A 20,265-nucleotide genomic window follows, 5' to 3' on the forward strand; every position below is an offset into this window, starting at 1 on the left:
ACAGAACCTGTTTTGATTCACCAGAATTTCTTTAGGTGAAATCAAAAGGTGCAACCACCCCTCTATTTGGTTATTGTTTTTATTTTAAAAACAGCACTGGTGATTAAAAAAAAAAAAAACTATCTTATGCACTTTCCTCAATACTAAATGGAATAGAATATCTAAATTACTAGAAAATGACAAATGTTAAAATAAATATTGATTGTTCCCCAGGGTTCCCATTAAGTTCTGGAAAGTTATAGCCTGCAGGGTAACAACAGGAGATGCAGGGCTGGAGAAGGCTCTCTCACAGTGCAAGTTCCTAAATGGGGCCCCTAGAGCCAGGCGGCGCCGTTCGCCCCTGCCAGCCATGCCAGGCTTCCCCGCCTGCTGCCCACACCTGGCTCCCCTCTCCCTGTGTTAACACAGCAGTGGGAAATTTTACTTCTAAAACCAGCCTCTCTCCTTGAACTAAGAGGTTTCTTGTAGGTTTCCTTTCCTTTTCAAGTGCCAGACATTACCTTCTGCCCCTACCTACTCAGAACCCAAGAGAGGTTCATGGGAGAAACCAGAAATTCTCCACCCCAGCTGCACATTACAATCACTTTAGGAGCTTAAAAAAAAAACATACTGACACCTGGGTCCCACTCCCGATCATCTGAACCAGAATCACTGGGAGTTGGGGCCTCTGTGTTGGTGGTTTTTAAAAGCTGTTCCGGGGACTTTGACCATGGTGAGGGCTGAGCACTGCTGGACCAGCTAGGTTTCAGACAACACGTGTTGCTGGTGGTCATGCTCCCCAGAGGGGTTCCTGTTTCTTCTCCAGATGTGTGCCCCTTTGCCTACTTCGTCTGCACATCCTCTGCAAGGCTACATGTGGAAAACGGAAGGAGAACATGAGTGTGCAGAAATGAGATCACGCGCTGGCAGGGGAGACTTAAGATACCCTATGAAGACCAGTCAGAAGGAAATGGAAACCCACTCCAGTATTACTGCCTGGAGAATTCCATGGACAGAGGAGCCTGGTGGGCTGCTGTCCACAGGATCACACAGAGTCAGATATGAACTGAAGCGACTTAGCATGCATGCATGCATTGGAGAAGGAAATGGCAACCCACTCCAGTGTTCTTGCCTGGAGAATCCCAGGGACAGAGGAGCCTGGTGGGCTGCCGTCTATGGGGTCGCACAGAGTCGGACACGACTGAAGCAACTTAGCAGCAGCAGCAGCATGAAGACCAGTCAAGACAGAGGCTAGGCTGAAACTCCCAAGTGAGTGGAAATTTCTGGCTAAATACTGCATACTGGGAGAGCCATTAATTGAATTGAATTGATACAAATCCCTGCCTAGGCAGAGGTGAAAAACTAGTTCATTAACTCAGTACTGAAACTGGCCTTTAGCCCAATGAACTTTCAGTTATTTTCACCCCTTAGTACTCCAGCCACTGTGGGTGTTATTAGTTAAAATACCACACTGTGGCTCGAGCACAACATAAAGCAATATTCTGAACACACTCAGGAGTGTTTAATAAATGGCTTGGGGAAAGCTGCTGAAAATACATATTAAATAGGTTAGAAAATTCCTGTCTTACATAAACCAATATTCTCTTTTATCTAAGGTACGATTTCCTCTTAATGAGACAGCTTATTACATGAAGCTAATGGGTAGCTCAGGGCAGGGCTTTAACAATACGTCATTAAGCTCTCAGTGTCCTCATCAGCATCTAATGACTGTAATGAGACCTACTTCACAGAATAACCAATGCGGGTATTATCTAATAATTGTGGTCACATCTCCCGAGTGCTCACTCCTGGCCAGTTATGGGTGTTTTCCACATGTTCCAACATGGTGTGGACACTTGTAGTGTTCCATTTTACAGAAAGAAAGCTGAGGCTGGGTGAGGTGCTATGACTTGGCATAGATCATAAAGCAGACTCCAACCCAGGCTGCCTTACCTCTTCACCACCATGGTGTTGATACAGCCAGCACTCCAGGCATGGCAGCTCCTGAGAAGAAACCAGGACGGCTTTTCTCTCCACCCAGCAAGAAACCAAATCACCTCTCATTCTTTGTTTGCCCCCCAAATATTTTCTTTATTTAAGTAATAACAATTAAAACTACCGTGGTAGAGTGTTTACTCTGTGTCAGTCACTGTTCTAAGCCCCTTTCAGGTATAAACTCTTTAAATCTTAACAACAGGCCAATGAAACGGCACTATTATTATTATTGCAGTTTTGCAGATGAAACAACTAAGGCAGTGGAGGTAAAGCAACCCACTCCAGTCACAGAGCTAGCGAATGACAAACCCAGGGTCTGGAACTGGCAGTCTGGCCCCAGGGCCTCCTCTGGTTGCCTCCACTTGCCGACCTGTGATAATGCAGTTGAGTCCTGTGAGATTCCATCACCATCAATCATCAGCTTCTTTCTTGTCTTCAGTTTGCTGTCATTTGACTGGGTGACATCAATCTGGATGAAGCCCAGTGTCCACCTTCTCCCTGCATGTACCTGGGCTATTATGTATCATTAAGAAAAGACCATCTACTATGAAATCATGGTCCCTGATCACATCTGAGCCCTTGGTGTTGCCCAGATGTCTGGCCACATTTCCCCAGTAGCTCTGAGGACATCAGAGCCAGTCTCATCACCTCTCCTCAACTCCTTTCTAGTCCAGACAAAAACCATCTCTTTATTCAAGATCCTGCTGCAGCCTTGTAACCCTTAGGAATTGCTTACCTCCAATCCGTTCTGCAAAATATGGCAGGAAAGTTCTTTTTAAAACATAGCACATAAGTCTGGTCACAGTGAAACTTCTTAATGGCCTCCCCTTGGCTTTAGCACAAAGATTTTAAACATGATTTTGGACCTAGCTTAAGCCTTTCCTATTCAGACGTCATGTTCCCAAAACCTCCCACCTCAATTTCTAGTCTCCCTGCTCAAAGAACTTCTCAAGCATCTGATGTCTACCCTTGCCTCTATTCCTTCTGTCCGGTACATTTTCCCACTCCCTGTTAGCTCAGTTGTCTCTCCTATCCCATCAGCCCTGCATTCCCGTTCACATTTCCAGGCAACAACTCACTCACTTTTTGTACCACAGCTTAAGTTACATTTTCTAGAATTGTATAGAAATTGTATCACAAAGCATATACTCTTTTTTGTCTGGCTTCTTTCACTCAGCATAATTGTTTCAAGATGCAGCCATGCTGTTCTATGCATCAGTCATTCATTTCTTTTCATTGCTGAGTAGTATTCCATTGCATAGATAGACCTAAATCTATCTATTCATTCCTCGATGGGTATCTGAGTTGTTTCCAGTTTGGAGCTATAACAATAAAGCTGCTATGAACATTCGTGAACAAACCTTATATGGGCATTCTTGGATAAATACTTAAGAGTGGAATGTCTGGATCATATGGTTGTTACATTAGATTGGAAAGTGTCCCCCTTAAATCACATCCACGTGGAACCTCAGAATAAGACTTTATTTGGAAATAGGTGATTATTAAAATCAGGTCATATTGGATCACAGGTTGCTAAATGCAATACTGATGTTTTTATAAAAGAGATATAAAGGGAAGAAATCCATGTGATGATGTGGGTAGAGACTGCAAGCATATAATGAATTTTCTTCACCATTTTCACTCAACATAGTTCAGGTTTCTAATTGTTTTCCCAGTTTCAAATGACTCCAAGCACTATATCCCTTTCTACCTCTTTCCCTCCTTCATTCACTCATTCAGCAGGACATCCTGAGAATTTACTAAGTGTCAGAACGGCGCCACCCTGGAGATTCTAAGAGAAGGAAAAGGTAGTGGGCCCTTCAAGAAATTTACATTCACGTGAAAGATATACATAAAGCAATAATTCTAATTCAAAGTTATAAACTGAGAGATGGAAGATGTACAAGGCATGCAGGCGCAGGCGTTCCAGGTGTGTGGGGTGCAGGGGTGAGGAGGAGACATCAGTTCAGCACAACAGAGCTCTTCGGGGTTCCCTCCTGAGTTCCCTTTGCTCCTCTTTTTGCAGCCCCACTCCCTCCTCCCACTTCCAAAGTTCCCATAAAAGGACACTGAAAATATGCCAGACTTTGTGCCAAGCACTATTTCATTTAATACAGCAGCACTATGAAGCAAATAGTACCATCTACCCGCATTTTATACAGAAGGAACTTCCAGAGACTTCCCTGGTGGTCTAGTGGCTAAGACTCCACGCTTCCAATGCAGGGGACCTAGGTTCCATCCCTGGTCAGAGAACTAGATCCCTAGTACTGTAACTAAGACCTGGTGTAGCCAAATATATAAGTTTAGAAAAGGGGGGTGGGGTGAGGAAACTGGGGCTAAGGAGACTGAGTAACCAGCTGATAGGTGACAAAGCTCTTACTCTAACCATCACACTACCCTGCCTCACAAATCTGAAACACAGGCAAGACCGTGAGATGGGGAAGGATCATTTTCTCAAAGGCTTAAAAGCTCTTTGCCACATTTCCCACCTCAAAGACACATGCAATGCTTTCAGAAAGAGATGAAAACTAGCTCTTTAGGAGTCTTCTAATCATTGAATAGGAAATTTGGTGTCAGGAGGCCAGGAAGCTGTCATTACCATTCTTCGTTACACTAATTGCTTTGAAGATGAAATATGGCTTGTTTCCCTCTTTATCCTGCTCATATTCATAGCTCTGCTCCTTTGCAATATTATCTGCTGTGGGTCAGGGAAGGTTTTTTCCCCTCATTACATAGAGGATAAAACTGAAGCCACAGCAGGTGTATGTATCACCCAGATCCCACAGCCAGTGGGAGGTAGCCGAGTGTCCCAGTGACTGACCGTGCTTGTCAGGCCGCCCCAGTAGCTGCCCTTTGCTCCAGCAGGTCTGCCCACTCACTCTCTCCCATATAAGCAGTTCTCACGCCAACTTCTGTATTTTTTGGCACAGCTTCTTCCCATCCTAAAACAGCCTCTTCCTCCCAAATATTCTTCACTCGATCACAGCACATCTAACCCTGCACAGTCACTCTAGCACCTCCTGGCCTCTCCCACTTTTACTCCCACTGTACTGCACCTCACCAAGGATTAACATCAGGATTGCACTTCTGTGGTTAATTGTCCCACTTGGATTACACTCAGCTATCACAATAGATGCCAGCCCACTCAGACAGGGCTGAATCATCTACTTTGGGGTTTTCCCATAGCATGCAATGTAGTTCTGAGGCCACAGAAGAGACTGATAAATACATCATGCCTGAGGTCTATATACTCCTGTATGCTGAAAACATCCCTTTTCTACATGTTTCAGGCAGGGATGCTGACTTCTCCATAAAAGAATATTTATTGACTCAGTTAGTGGAAATGTTCGCATTTTCTCAGCCCCATCTGTTTTTTTTTTTTTTTTTTCACTCCAGCAACAGCCAGCCCTACACAGCTTCCCTCCGGGGCAAGGTCACAGCACCTCACCTCTGCCCATGCCATGCACCTGTTGCTGCCTGCCCCAGGGCTGTCCCTGCTTCCCTATTTCACTCTGATCTCCAATTCCACTCCCTGCCAGGAATCTCATCCCAGGCTCTGCTTCCAGGGGATCTGGGCTAAGACAGTATGAATCCACTTGGGCTGACTCAAACAATGGAAACATATTTCTCAGTTTTGGAGGCTGGAGAGTCCAAAATCAAGTTCCTGAAGATCTGGGGGTTTGCTGAGTTCTCTGCCTGTTTCGTAGATGGCTACCTTCTGGCTGTGTGTCCTCACATGGCCTGTCCTTGGTGCCTGGATGGAAAGATCTCTCTCTTCCTCTCCTTATAAGGTCGACCTTATCAGGTCGACCTTATCTAGGACCCCAGCCTTTAGACTCCATTTAAACTTAATTAACTCCTAAAATCCCTATATCCAAACACAACTTGGGGCGGGGGGAACGGTTAGGACTTTAACAAATGACTGGGGTACTGGGGACACAATTCAGTCTATAGCTGACAGAATCATTCTGAATTATTGGTTGAGGGAGCTTCCCTGGCAGTTCAGCAGTTAAGACTCCTGGCTGCCAATGCAGGGAGCATGGGTTCAATCCCTGGTGGAGGGAGAAGGATCCCACATGGGGTAGCGTGGCAGTAGGGCCCCCCACCCCCACCACCACCCCCCCAAACACACCCTGCCAAAAAATAATTGGTTTGGGTCAATAGGCAGCCAAAGAAAGCAAGCTTCTCCAAGATTCCACCACCTTCCTTTTATTTTTTAAAGCTCCATTTTGCTCTCTTCCCTCCTTTTATGTTTTAATGGCTAGCATCATAAACAATGTTTTTAATGACTAGGAAAGATACTATACTAGCCTGTTCTCATGAATATTAAACATTTCTAGTAGGCTGCCCTGCTAGTGGGCAGATGGTAAAGAATCTGTCAATCTGCCTGCAGTGTGAGAGACTGAGGTTCAATCCCTGCCTGAGGAAGATACCCTGGAGAAAGGAATGGCAACCCACTCCAGTATTCTTGCCTGGAGAATTCCACGGACAGATGAGCCTGGCGGGCTACAGTCCATGGGGCCGCAAAGAGTCGGACACAACTGAGCAACTCACACACACACACACAGTTGGCTAGTTACCTGAAAGACTACATTCTGGTCACAGTTTTCCTAGTTTAGGGAGGAACTTTTGCCAACTTAAAGCGTAACCTCCTAGAGCAAATCACTTTGCTTTTCTGGACCTTTTGGGGGCGGGGGATAAAGTGGGACAAGAAGGTAACAGCTGTGACAGGGATAAGCCAGCTATTCTGCTGGGTTAGGAGAATCTGAGGAGATGGAAGGGGGGGGGGGTGGTGGGTAGTTTGTAAAGGGGAAAGGAGCTCAGCAAGGGAAGAAGCTTCAGGGTTCTCTGGAGTGAGTAGGGCGGGGACCCTGGCGCACCCCCAGGGACCTCTGGACTCCACATTCCAGGGGAGAGGGGGTTCAGAGCGTTCCCAGTGCGCCTGGGTCCTCGGAGCAGCTTGGTTTCCTCTAAGCTGCCTGCCGCCAAACCCGCAGTGTTTTCCAGAACCCGGGTGGTGTACAAACCCAGATGTCAGACTTCCTGTCCCAGAGATTTTCAACTCGCTCACCCCCAACTCCTATTCGGCCTCCCCCAGGAAGGAGAGAGAAGGCTGGAAGCAGGAGGAGCTAGCCCGGGGCAGCCTCCCCCCTCCCTCTCCACCCTGAAGGCAGGAATTTCTGGGACGGGCAGACTGTCCACCCCCTCTTCCTCCTGCTGCTCCGAGCCGCAAAGGGAGAACTTCCGCGACTTTCCGTCTTCCAGCCAGTGTCCCCCCACCGTGGCGACAGGGGTGACTGACGAAGTGGGCCTCGGGGCCGCAGGGGCGGCGAGGCCCCCGGGGAGGGGTGGAGCGCGGGGGAGGCTGCGGTCCTGCGCTCCCCCGCCCCACGCACCGCAGGGCTGGGCGCTGGGGCTGCGGCGCTGGCCCCCCGCGGGCGCTGCACCCGGAGACCCGCGGGCCAAGCGGTTAGCGATGCCGCTGCTGCCGCTGCTCCTGCTGCTGCTGCAGGTACCGGCGGGCTCCGCCGAGACCGCGGCGGGGGCAGTCACCCCCGAGCGGCTCCGCGAGTGGCAAGGTGAGTGTCCCCCGGGGCCAGAGAGACCAGCGGGCACGTCGGGGGCGGTGGTGACCCAGAGGAGAAAGGGGCGAAGCAGCCGGGATTAGACCGTGGTCCGCGTCGGGAGCGCGGCGAGGGCTTGGCACCTGGGCTCGCGGGCCGTTTGACTCAACTGTAGCCGGGGGCGCGCTGAGCGTAGGCGGGTAGATATTTCAAAACGTAAACTTTTCGGGAGTGGTGTATTTGGGACGACCATCTCTGGGGAAAATGATGGCCAAAAGATGTCCCATCTTGTTCTTCCCCAAAGCAAGCGCTCTTGGTGCACGCTGCCACCCGTGGAGTGTCCCCAAGCCCGGCTTCTGCGTTCCACGCCGTCGGAAAAGAAAACAACCTTTATTAACGCCTCTCCGGCCAGATCGGGAAGAGGAGCCTCTGTGGCCCTAATGAACTTGTGAGCTGGAGCAAAATCAGCTCTCTGCTCTTCAGCTTCTTAACACTTTAAAATAGAGGGGCTGTGACAGCCATAGGACACTGATCACAAAATGTGACCCCTTGCAAGGCACGCAGCATGCCAGTGAGTGGGGAGTTTGGGGAGGTTACTGCCGCAGTATACACGTGTACTCACGGCTCAGTTCATCAAATATTTATTGAGCACCTACTATACATAAGATTCATAAAGGGACAGGTACAGAGATAGAAGGGCTTCCCAGGTGGCGCTAGTGGTAAAGAGCCAGCCTGCCCGTGCAGGAGACACAAGAGGCTGGTTTGAATCCCTGGGTCAGGAAAATCCCCTGGAGAAGGACGTGACAACCCACTCCAGTTCTCTTGCCTGGAGAATCCTCATGGACAGAGGAGCCTGGCGGGCTAGTCAGGCTCACAGGGTCTCAAAGAGTCAGACACAACTGAAGCCGCTGAGCACTCACACACACACAGAGACAGAAAGAGAGATTGCCTGCGTTCGTGAATAACTGTATGGGCTGCCTCAGGGGCAAAGCAGCCAGCATCCAAAAGCGCAAGCCCAGGTGTGAGGGGAGGAAGGTGGCAGGTGGAAAACTAAATATACCAGGAGGCGCCTCCAGGCAGCCTCCATCCTCTCAGCCTTTGGGGAGAAGCTTGAACAGAAAGGGTAAGACAAGGTGTCGCCAGTGTCTGGTTCCCTTCTCTGCATGTCTGTGTCTGGACTGTGTCCTCCTGCATTCCTAGGAGGCTTTCCCAAGGACTGACTGAGCAGTTCTTATCCTGAAGCGGCCAAAGGTCAGAGACCTCTTATTTCTTCAGTGAAATGTTCAGTGAAAATGTTCCTGCAGATGGGCATGTGATCTGGTGGGTGACCCAACTCCGCTAGCAGTGACTGTGCCGAGCTTATTCTTTTACATCTTAAAATGTGGATCTTGCCTGAGCGCTCATGTCTAGCTAGAACAGGGCAGCAGCCCAGAGGAGAAGTTGGAAAGTAACCACACAGAGAGAATGCGTTGGTGATTCCCTGAGCCAGGGTTAGCACAGATGGGCTAATCCCTCCTATATGTAGCAGATACAAATCCCGGCTGAGATTGTTTCTAATCAGTGCCTTCTTTTTAATAGTCAAGGACACTATGAAGTTAGAATCGTCCACGACCTCTTGTACACTCATAGTTGGCACAGAGAGTCTTCAAATATGAAAATGTTGCTGCTGATTTCTAAAAGCACAGGGACTGTGGGGCACTGAATGCTCCAATAGTCACCCAGGCTCCCCTTCTTGACTTCAAGCACTCATATCAGTGGAATTTCAAGTATAATCTAGATGAGTTTAAATCAAGTTTTTCCTGTTTGTCCAAAGATGGAGAAACAAAATCTTCACATTGGAAGGGACCTGAGACATTGTCTACTCCAGCCATACGTTTTTCAGACATAGAAGATGAAATATGGCTGCTTTTTTTCAGTTGTTTGGGTGCTGAGGTTTACCACTGTGTTCACTGTCGTATACTGACTTACTTTTAGCCATGATTGACATCGCCAGAGCAACCAGGAGAGAATATGCACCTGTGTCAGTTTCATATCCACTAATAAGGAATATGTAATAGTACAAAGTGGGGCTTCCCAGGTGGTACTAGTGGTAAAGAAACCACCTGCCAATGCAGGTCAGACCTAAGAGATGCAGGTTCCATTCCTAGGTCGGAAAGATCCCCCAGAGGAGGGCACGGCCACCCACCGCAGTACTCTTGCCTGGAGAATCCCACAGACAGAGAAGCCTGGCAGGCTGCAGTCCATAGGGTCGCACAGAGTCAGACACAACTGAAGTGATTTAGCATGCAGAATAATACAAGGCAGTTTATACATGTTCTATTTTTAATCTGAAATTTTATTTGATATGTATTACTGATTGATTTCTTATTTATTGTAAGCATCCCAGCCTTGAGAGACAGATGATGGCTGGTATTGTGGTGACTGCTCAGATGTTCAGTCATGTCCACCTCTTTGCAACACTCTAGTATGTAGCCCCCCAGGCTCCCCCGTCTATGGGATTTCCCAGGCAGACTGAGTGGGTTGTCATTTCCTATTCCAGGGGATCTTCCCAACCCAGGGATCAAACCCACCTCTCCTGTCTCTCCTGCATTGGCAGGCGGATTCTTTACCACTGAGCCACCTGGGAAGCCCCATTTATCAATGAATTTGTATTAAAAAATTAGTAGATACAGTGTCATACAGTAGTTAAGTTAATGCACCCTGGAACCAGACTGTTTTCCTGAAGAAGTAGGCAGTTGCCCCATGGAAGCAAGAGCATTTGCGGAAAGCACAGAATGTGTGCAAAGGCAGAGTCACGTATTGGGCAACAGAGTCCAGTGGGCTGGGAGTTCTGATCTGGGCTCTTTAGGATGGAGGAAAGAGAGCCACTGAAGGTCACAGGCAAATGCGGGCCTGGAGGGAAGGGCAGCAGGATCTCAAGGGGCCCCATGGACAGGTCCTGTGCCACCGGGCCTCCTGGAAACAGAGACCTGGCCCCTGAGATGAAGCAACTTCTCTGTATCTCAGGGGCTGGTGGGTGGTCCCTGTTTGGCTCTCTTTCTATGGACTGGTTTCTTCTGCTTCTACTTGTAGGATCTTTCATAGATAGCTCCCACAGCATCCTCAGAAGAGTCTCTCAGTTTCCTAAGAGAGGAATCTGGCCACACTGGTCGCAGCAGACTGGCTGGTCCCTGTGCTCTGCCCATGAATCAGAGGCCTTCCCACGGCTAGGAGGCCAAGGTAGGGGTGGGAGGTACACACAGGGATGCGGTCTCACTGGGGGCTGTGGAAGGAGTAGATCCCAGAACAGAGTCGTGGCAGGACAAGACACTGGCACATCTATATTTAGAAGCATATGGAAGATGAGGAAATGAGTTTGTTCACAGACACTCTGCTCAAGGGAAGAAAAACTCTGGTTGAGTAAAGTGGGTACTGCTAAGAAGGGTCTTGTGAGTTTGGAAAAGGGGAACCAGAACCAGATCACACTTCGAAGTTTAGGACTGCCATAGTCAGTTTGGGATTTGAAGAGAGGAATTCTGAAGGGCAGCCAAGAAACCAACTAGAAGATTCAAGCAATTGCCCATAAGGGAAGAGGCTGATGACCTGAGCTAAGTCAGTTCTAATAGGAATATTAAGGAGCAGAAAATGTAGATTCAAGAAATAGGAGTTAAAAAGGACAATAAAATAACAGGTAGTGAAAGTAAGATGAGAGAAATGGCAGAATAGGAAGGTAGTGATCATACAAGGAAATGATGAATTTTGGAGGTAGATCTGTTCTCAGTAGAGACCAGGTCCAAGATATGGTTGCAAGAGTGGTCACTAAACTGAGAACAGGTGAACGAAGGTTCTCAGGGCAGAGGAGATCAAGGAACTGGGCGTCCTGAGCAGGGCAGACATATATTGATACAGATGCCACTTTTTATCATTAAAAGGCACCCTTACCTAATATGCTGCACCGCCACTTTTCTCCTCTGTTTCATTCCATGCTGTTTTGCAATGCTGGTTGGGACGCACTAAATTTATTTTGTCACTTTTAATGGGCCACAACTTGAGTTAGATGAAACACTGGGCCAGAGTGTTAGGTCATCTGTACGGAAGGTAGAGGCCTTGAGGTGGGGAGGCTGATGGAGTACTGCTGGAGTCACATAGCGCGTGCAAGGAAGAAGTCCCAGGTGATGCACCCCGATATCAAGGAATGAAGAGAGGGTGCCACATAGAAGAGGCTTTTGAAAGAGGGTGACAGGAACCACCACCTGGAGGCAGCAGTGGGGAGAAGCCATGACCTTGAGATTTTCCCCTTAGCTTTCATTTCTAATACAAAGGTCAAAATGTCCCCCAGGCTAATCAGGCAGGCTCTGTTAATACACACTCTTCTTTTACAGAAGAAGGGTTAAATAACTTGCACTTACAGGAACTTGTAGAGATTCAAATGCAAAAGACCCCTGGAGAGTTTTGCAACCTGATAAAATAGCCCATTCTGTGTCCTGCTGTTCGCTGGGAGATGCAACTTGATTTCGTGACTGGAGGATCAGGAGGCCAGCCTCTTGCTCTCTTCAACTCCCCCTTTTCTAACCTGTATGAACACATGTAGGAGTGAATATTTTCACAAAGCAGAAATGTGCAAAGCCATTGATTTTTTTTTTTTCTCTAGGCAATTTTTTATAGCCTTGAGCTATTCTGCTAATCTGGAGATCTGGAATTTAAGTAAAAGTATGATCAGATCCTGGTTTAGCCACCCTGCCTGGTCGTCAGCCACTCCAGCCCTCAGGCTCTGTTTCTTCCATCTCCATCTATCATCTTTCAGAATCTCTTCCACTTTATACTTTTCTCATCCCAGTTTCTCTAACTGGCTCCTTTCCTCCCATGTCTTTGAGAGTCAGCAGAGACTCCCAGTTTTTCTGGTCCTTTTTACTCTTCCTCATTAAGTTCCTAACCTCTTTTCCTATTGTTGGTTGTCGCAGTAACTGATACTACACAGCATCGATTTCAAGCCAATTACCAGAAAGACTGAGACACACAGAGCTTGGTGGTGCCCTCGGCTTCCCTCCTTTGAGCTAACAATTTGCTTATTTATACCAGGGTTTCTGAAGAAACAGTCCCTTTGTTCTGCCTCTTCTGAATCCATCCCTATGTGATGAATCTTCATATGATCCATCAAAGTAATGTATCAGAGACATTTATAGACTCTTGTCTCCATTTTCTTTTAGAAATTATCCTTGAAATCCTTTTATGAGATGTTCCAAAACAAAGCTAGGAACATAAATTATATTTTTTAATTGATCAGTGTGAAAAGAAATATTATAGCTCGTAAAAGAAACAAACACAAGAACACCTTATAAACACTATAGTAAGCCAGTTAGGGTAGAATATTTTATAAAGTCACTCAAGAAAACCTGGAGGAACAACATTAGAATTTCTATAAGTTGGGTTATGTGATACAGAGCTAAACAAAATGGATAAGAGTTTTCATATGTGGCCATATGACTTGTTAATTTATGATACTTCCCAGATTACTGCAGTTCCAAAGAAATATGCTAATAAAAGGCTTCATTATTTCTGGCTCTTCACATCTTATCTTGAGAACTTTCCCTTTCAATTATGAAAATATAAACAGAAAATTCGAAGTAATTATTTAACTATAAACATTGCTGTCTTATTTTGCTGCTATTTTTCACTATCCATGTCCAAAGTTAGTATTTGTTTTTCTGTTATTATCATTTATAAAGGGGCCATAGTGACTGAGGTAATCCTTACCAGGATGCCATGAGGACAGCACTATTAAGATCATTGCGCAGATGGAGAAACCAAGGCAGATACTCTTAAGTCCAAGCATTTCTACCCTAAAAGAAGTGCTCAGTGGTTTGCCAGGGTCTTTTTCCCACAGTGTTAGCCTTGGTCAGTTAACAGGGCATATGGGCATGTGACCAGAACAGTCTCATAGGACTCCACATTCAGCAAGGCATTGTCCTTGCGGTTTAATTCTCTCTGGCTTGGGGTCTTGGAATTCTTAGTAACTTTTATTTCTGAATTTGTTCTTTGGGCATGAAATCCTGTGGAACAATGGAGCACAAGCCAGGAGTTTAAAATGAAAGTGTTAGTCACTGTCATGTCCCACTCTTTGTGACCCCATGGACTGTAGCCCACCAGGCTCCTCTGTCCATGGGATTCTCCAGGCAAGAATACTGGAGTGGGTTGCCGTTACCTTCTCTAGTGATCTACCCGATCCAAGGTTTGAACCTGGGTCTCCCACACTGCAGACAGATTCTGTACTGAGTCACCAAGCTCAGCCCCATTTCGTGTCACCTGCTTGTTGTGGTCTGTGCTAGATTTGGAAAAGCATTTCCAGGCACAGAGTATTTCAGAAGAGAGGTTTACAAAGAGCAAGAAGGAGAGATAATGAGGGCGCTGCAATGGCAACCTGCTCCAGTACTCTTGCCTGGGAAATCCCATGGATGCTGGAGCCTGGTAGGCTACAGTCCATGGGGTCGCAAAGAGTCTGACACGACTGAACGACTTCCCTTTCACTTTTCAGTTTCATGCACTGGAGAAGGAAATGGCAACCCACTCCAGTGTTCTTGCCTGGAGAATCCCAGGGACGGGAGCCTGGTGGGCCACCGTCTGTGGGGCCCACCAGAGTCGGACACAACTGAGGTGACGCAGCAGCAGCAGCAGCAGCGAATGCAGCAGACCGGGGAGAGCCCACCAGACCCTGTTAGAATAGTGGGTCACCTCAAGGGAGAGCCAATGCTTTTTGTGGGTTAGAAGCCAATGTCTGTAGCCTCATAACAAAGAAAATTCCTGCTAGAAAGGTGTCATTAGGTTATTGTTTAGGGCACTCTAGAGTGAATACTGGAGTGGGTATTTTTACCTCACATGGGCAAGGATCCTTACCTCACATGGCTGGCAAGGATCCTTACCTCACACGGCTGGTAAGGATCAGGGGGCTTTGGGCAACAATTACAATGGGGATCAGCCAGTTCCCAGAGATGACCTTGGTGCTGGCCTCCATATCTGTGGCCTTAGTATGAAGCTTTGCACCTGTTGGGATAGGACTCCATATTCCTCACCAAACTGGGGTGGTTTTCAGCCTCCTCATCCACTCTTCTGTCCTCTGCCCATCATGGCAACCGGGTTGCACTGGGACTGGGGAACCAGAGGCCCAGGGCCTGGAAGTGGGCGGCCAGTGTTCCCCAGTGACAGGACAAGGCTGCTGTCCCCTGAGTGGCAGCTCCACTGCAGGTTCCATGGGGACTGAGTGGGGACCTATCGTCTTTCCACAGTCCAGGGACTGAGTACATTCCCAGTGATTTCTACCTCAGAGGTTGCAGCCCCTTGTGGGCCTACAGGAAGTGGAGCCTGACTGGACCTCCCTGTCCCTGCCAGGGCCCCACCTTTTCATTTAACTCTGGGCTCTGCAAATTAGGTAGCTGAGTAAGAAGCATGGGGACTGTTTTGGGGTGAACTGTGTCCCTCTCAAAACTATGTTTAAGTTCTAACCCCCAAATACCTCAGAATGAGACCTTGTTTGGAGACAAGGTCATTACAGATATAATCAAGTTATAACGAGGTGATTAGGGTGAGCCCTAATTTAACTGATGTCTTCATAAGAAGAGATTTGGACCCAGAAATATGAATAAAGAGTATATGATAGGAAGAGACACCGGGAGAAGACAGACATCTTCAAGCAAGGAAAGAGGCCTGGAACAGACCTTTCCCTCACAGGCCTCCAAGGAGCCAACCCAGCTGACACCTTGATTTTCGACACGTAATCTCCAAATCTATAACACAGTCTGTATCTGTGTAAGTCACTTAGTCGGTGACACTTTGTGACGGTAGCCTTAGCAAACAAATCCAAGGACTAACATTATGTCTACCGTTCGAAGTCTGGATTTGGTTTTGTTTTCATTTCTGTCTTTCACTTAAGGAAATCTGTATCTCTGTTCAGTGGGCAAATTCTCAAAGCAAAGCAGATAAAATGGAGAAAGTGAAAGTGTTAGTTGCTCAGTCATGTCTTACTCTTTGTGACCCCATGGACTGTAGCCCACAAGGCTCCTCTGTCCATGGGATTCTCCAGGCTAGAATACTAGAGCGGGTAGCCATTGCCTTCCCCAGGGGATCTTCTGGACCCAGGGATCAAAGCCAAGGTCTCCCACATTGCAGGCAGATTGTTTACTGTCTGAGCCACCAGGGAAGCCCAACATAAACACTTTCGCTTTCAGTAGCGTCACATCATTCCAGGGCCGTTCTGGTGTTGGTGGAGTTTTCTTTTTCCCTTTGTTTTGGTGACCTAGCCTTTGAATCGCATCCTCCCAGGGTTTCAACACAAAGACATTGTTGAGGGAAGTTTATGTCTTACTTGTCCTGTTTTACTATTTCTTGCCATAACATGCGTTTTTGTAACAAGGCTCCCTGGTGACTGAGATGGTATATTTTCACCACAGTCTATAAGATGATAATGGAGCCGCTGTGAATAGTGATTTTTACATAAGCAATGTCTGTTAGAGACTTCAGAGCTGAATAAAGACAGGAAAAATGGAGGAATAGATGAAAAGCTCAAAGGAAATGTTTTCAACTCAGCTGAAAATTTTACCTGTAGATACAGGATGCTTGGGGCTGGTGCACGGGGATGATCCAGACAGATGATACGGGATAGGAGGTGGGAGGGGGGTTCAGGATTGGGAACTCATGTTCACCCGTGGCTGATTCATGTCAATGTATGGCAAAACCAATACAGTATTGTAAAGCAAAATAAAGTAACAATAAAAATTAAAAAAAAATTTTTTACCTGTAAGATACACAGACACAGTGAAGAACTTTGAAAGAGAGAAGATTTTCTGTGAGGGTCAGCTACTGCTAAAGATGAGATGGATGGAACGGGAGCAGGAGGGAGGCAATGAGAGTGGCCATGTCGCAGGGACAGTCTGGAAGGGTTAATCCACTTCACACAGAGGTTGGTGAAAGGCAGTTTGAGTCCTGACAAAGCTGGAGCATGACAAAGCTCATGAAGCCAGGTTTCATATCTCCTGCATGTGAGAAAGAGTATTGTATGCCTTGTGGAACTGAGTGACGATTTGGGGAGATCAGAAAGAAAGGGGAACAGAACACGTAAAAAGGTTTAGCAAGAGGGGTCCCACAGGCCTGTGGAGGTGATGATTACCCAGGTTCAGAAGCTTCAGGAGAATAAAGAAGGCTCAACGTCAAGGACGATGCCAGGGCAGGAAAAGAGAAGGAAGTTCTCAGACAGGACAAGGGGATATTTTAAAACGTGCTCAGCTTTTTAGCTCATTTTATTAGGTTGACCCCAAAGTTCACTCGGGTTTTCCTGTTACATATTATGGAAAAATCCAAATGAACTTTTTGGCCAGCCCAACAGAAACCAGTTGATAGGAAGCCGCTTGCTTTGTTAAGCGCTATCAGATTGTCAAGAGATAAACACCACATCTCAGATGATCTTGATAAAATGCAAATATTCATGCAGAGAGGGCCAGGAAGGACAGACACATTTTCCCTTGATTTTGTCTTTCAAGTACAATGCACAGGCTGCAAACATCAGAAATTCCTTGCTTACTGGTTTGGAAAGACATACTAAGAATTCAGCTTCCCTGCATCGTTCAGCCATGAACGGGACTTGATTCACTCACACACAGCATCCCTTCCTGCTACAGTCATCTGAGTAAGGGAAACAATCACATCTGAATCTGACTGACTGGACAGGACAAACCTGAATTTTTGTAGCTGGGAAATGTTGATACATCTCAAGAGAGAAATTGCTCACCTTTAGATTGGTTTCAGGGCAGTGATCTCCCTGCCCCGAATATCTCCCAGACCCTTTTCATGCTAAAATTGAGATAGTGTCAGAACAGCAAAGAACTGGACAGATTTAAGAGCTGATCCTGGGGCAGGAAGTGTGTGAGCTGTGTGGGCAGATGGATTGGAAGAGAGTTAAACCCAGGGGAATGGGGTCAGTTCAGTCAGTTCAGTTAAGTCGCTCAGTCGTGTCCGACTCTTTGCGACCCCATGAATTGCAGCACACCAGGCCTCCCTGTCCATCACCAACTCCTGGAGTTCACTCAGACTCACGTCCATCGAGTCGGTGATGCCATCCAGCCATCTCATCCTCTGTCGTCTCCTTCTCCTCCTGCCCCCAATCCCTTCCAGCATCAGGGTCTTTTCCAATGAGTCAACTCCTCGCATGAGGTGGCCAGAGTCCTGGAGTTTCAGCTTTAGCATCAGTCCTTCTAAAGAAATCCCAGGACTGATCTCCTTTAGAATGGACTGGTTGGATCTCCTTGAAGTCCAAGGGACTCTCAAGAGTCTTCTCCAACACCACAGTTCAAAAGCATCAATTCTTCGGCGCTTAGCTTTCTTTGGATTGCAGTTGGCAAGCAGTGGCTTCCGAATAGCTTGTCTTAAGCATAGCACTTGACGTGAACCACGCATCTGAACTTCTCCTTCCACTTCCCTTAACATGGCCAGCTTATACATCAATTGGCTTAGGTGCCACTGTCATGGTGTTATTTATTAAACACCAGAAAACCCTTTGCTTGCCTAAAATCCACCATAAAAGGAGGATTTTTTTTTCAATGAATTGTTTCATTGTTTTAAGGTGTTTTTTTTTTAATTGAAAGAACATACATCTCACTAAGGCTTACCATTTCAAATCATATTTATGTAACACTTCATACCTCAGCCTGTTCTAAGAGGAGCTGCTTAAAGTAGAAAGTGAAAGTGAAGTTGCTTAGTCATGTCTGACTCTTTGCGACCCTGTGGACTGTAGCCCACCAGGCTCCTCTGTCCATGGGATTCTCCAAGCAAGAATACTGGAGTGGGTTGCCGTTTCCTTCTCCAGGGGATGTTCCCGACCCAGGGATTGAACCCAGCTCTCCCGCATTGCAGGCAGAAGCAGGCAGATGCTTTAACCTCTGAGCCAAGTAGAAGGGGACACTAAAAGGCAGGTGGAGGTGGGCAGAAGGGGTGCTGAGCATGAAGTGGAAGGGCCTCAAGAGGAACTTCCTGCAGGAACCCCCAGCTGGCACTTTTCCAACACTAATTACAGCCTGAGGCTTTAGACCCCAACCTCATGGTATGGTAGGAATTGGCAGGCAACTGACAGCTTAACATGTAGCTGAAGCCAGAAAACAAGTCATTGCAACTCCCTTCTCCGGTTCTGTCAATCACCATATCCTGTCATTTCTTCCCTCCTTGAATTGTCTCTCAAGAGACTAGAGTCTAATCAGTCTCTTTCTTTCTCATCACCACCAGTTGAACTGATGGCTCTGTCTCTCTCACCGGATCAAAGCAGAAGTCTTCAGAATGTTCTCCATCCTGCACATGGGCTCATCCCAGCTAAGTGAGAACTCCAGGGCAGGAGCTTGGACATTTGTCTCACACCTACACTCTCCTAAAACAATTCTGAGCACACAAAAAGTGCTCAATAAATGTTTTTATCAAATGATTCACATTCCACACTATAGCCTCAGTCATGCCTTCTCTTGTTCCAAAAGCTCCTTTTCATCTGAATAAAATACAGATTTTTGAATAAAATTTAAGTTCCTCATAAAATGGTCCCAAATCACCTCTTTCCAACTTCATATTCTACAACCACCAAACACTTTTATATAGTGAGGCTCTCATCACCCTTAGAGCTGATTATTTTCATCGTCTCTGAGCTCTGGTAACTTTTGCTCCGTCCAGTTTCCCTGGTGTGACCCTTCACCTCTCCATCTATACTTTCTCTACTACCTGAACTCTGTCTCTGTAATGAGGATAGGCACCCATGCTGGTCTAGTTCACCAGTGTACCCCCATATGCAACACATATTGGGTCCCTAATAAATGTTGAATGAAAATGCCTCTTCTGTGTGTGTGTTCTTGTGAGATTGATTGACTTTTCTGATCTTCTAGACCAAACTGACACCTTTGAGATCCTGGTTTCCTCCTATTGTGATTATACCTTTTATGTCAAAATATATTTTGGCATTAAGTTGTAGTTCTTCCTGTACATTTCATGATGCACTCCCAGGGAGAACATCAGTTTCTTGAGTGCAAACACTGATATATGTATCCTATCTGCAGGGCTCCTCAGTTCAGTTCAGTCGCACAGTCGTGGCCGACTCTTTGCGGCCCCGTGGACCGCAGCACACCAGGCCTTCCTGTCCATCAGCAGGGCTCCCAGCACACGCCACATTAGACCCTCCATTAATGTCTGTTTGAAATCTCAAGTCTCCCACTTCCAGTTGGTGTTCTGTCGCTCAGCCGCATCCGACTCTTTGCAACCCCATGGGCCTGCATTATGCCAGGCTTCCCTGTTCTTCACCATCTCCCAGAGCTAGCTCAATTCATGTCCACTGAGTCAGTGATGCCATCCAACCATCTTGCCCTCTGTCATCTCCTTCTCCAGCATCAGGGTCTTTTCTAATGAGTCAGCTCTTCATATCAGGTGGCCAAAGTATTAGAGCTTCAGTTTCAGCATCCGTCCTTCTAATGAATATTCAGTATTGATTTCCTTCAGGATTTACTGGTTTGGTCTCCTTGCTGTCCAAGGGACTCTCAAGAGTCTTCTCCAAACCACAACTCAAAAGCTTCAAATCTTTGGCATTCAGCCTTCTGTATGGTCCAGCTCTCACATCTGTACATGACTACTGGAAAAACTATAGCTTTGACTAGACGGACCTTTGTCGGTAAAGTAATGTCTTTGCTTTTTAGCATGCTGTCTAGATTAGTCATAGCTTTCCTTCCAAAGAGCAAAC

The 20,265-nt window shown here is 46.8% G+C and overlaps 1 protein-coding gene across 1 annotated transcript in view; it reads left to right on the forward strand.

The window, feature by feature from the left end:
• Nucleotides 1-6,717: 6,717 nt before the first annotated feature.
• PLA2R1 (phospholipase A2 receptor 1) overlaps nucleotides 6,718-20,265 on the forward strand; it is a 126,505-nt gene continuing 112,957 nt past the window's right edge. Inside the window, 1 exon segment of the mRNA XM_069577407.1 lies at nucleotides 6,718-7,553. Within this exon segment, the coding sequence (XP_069433508.1) occupies nucleotides 7,451-7,553 (103 nt within the window). The 5' untranslated portion in view covers nucleotides 6,718-7,450.

Source organism: Ovis canadensis, chromosome 2 (assembly GCF_042477335.2).
Source record: "Ovis canadensis isolate MfBH-ARS-UI-01 breed Bighorn chromosome 2, ARS-UI_OviCan_v2, whole genome shotgun sequence".
NCBI classification, from domain to species: domain Eukaryota; kingdom Metazoa; phylum Chordata; class Mammalia; order Artiodactyla; family Bovidae; genus Ovis; species Ovis canadensis.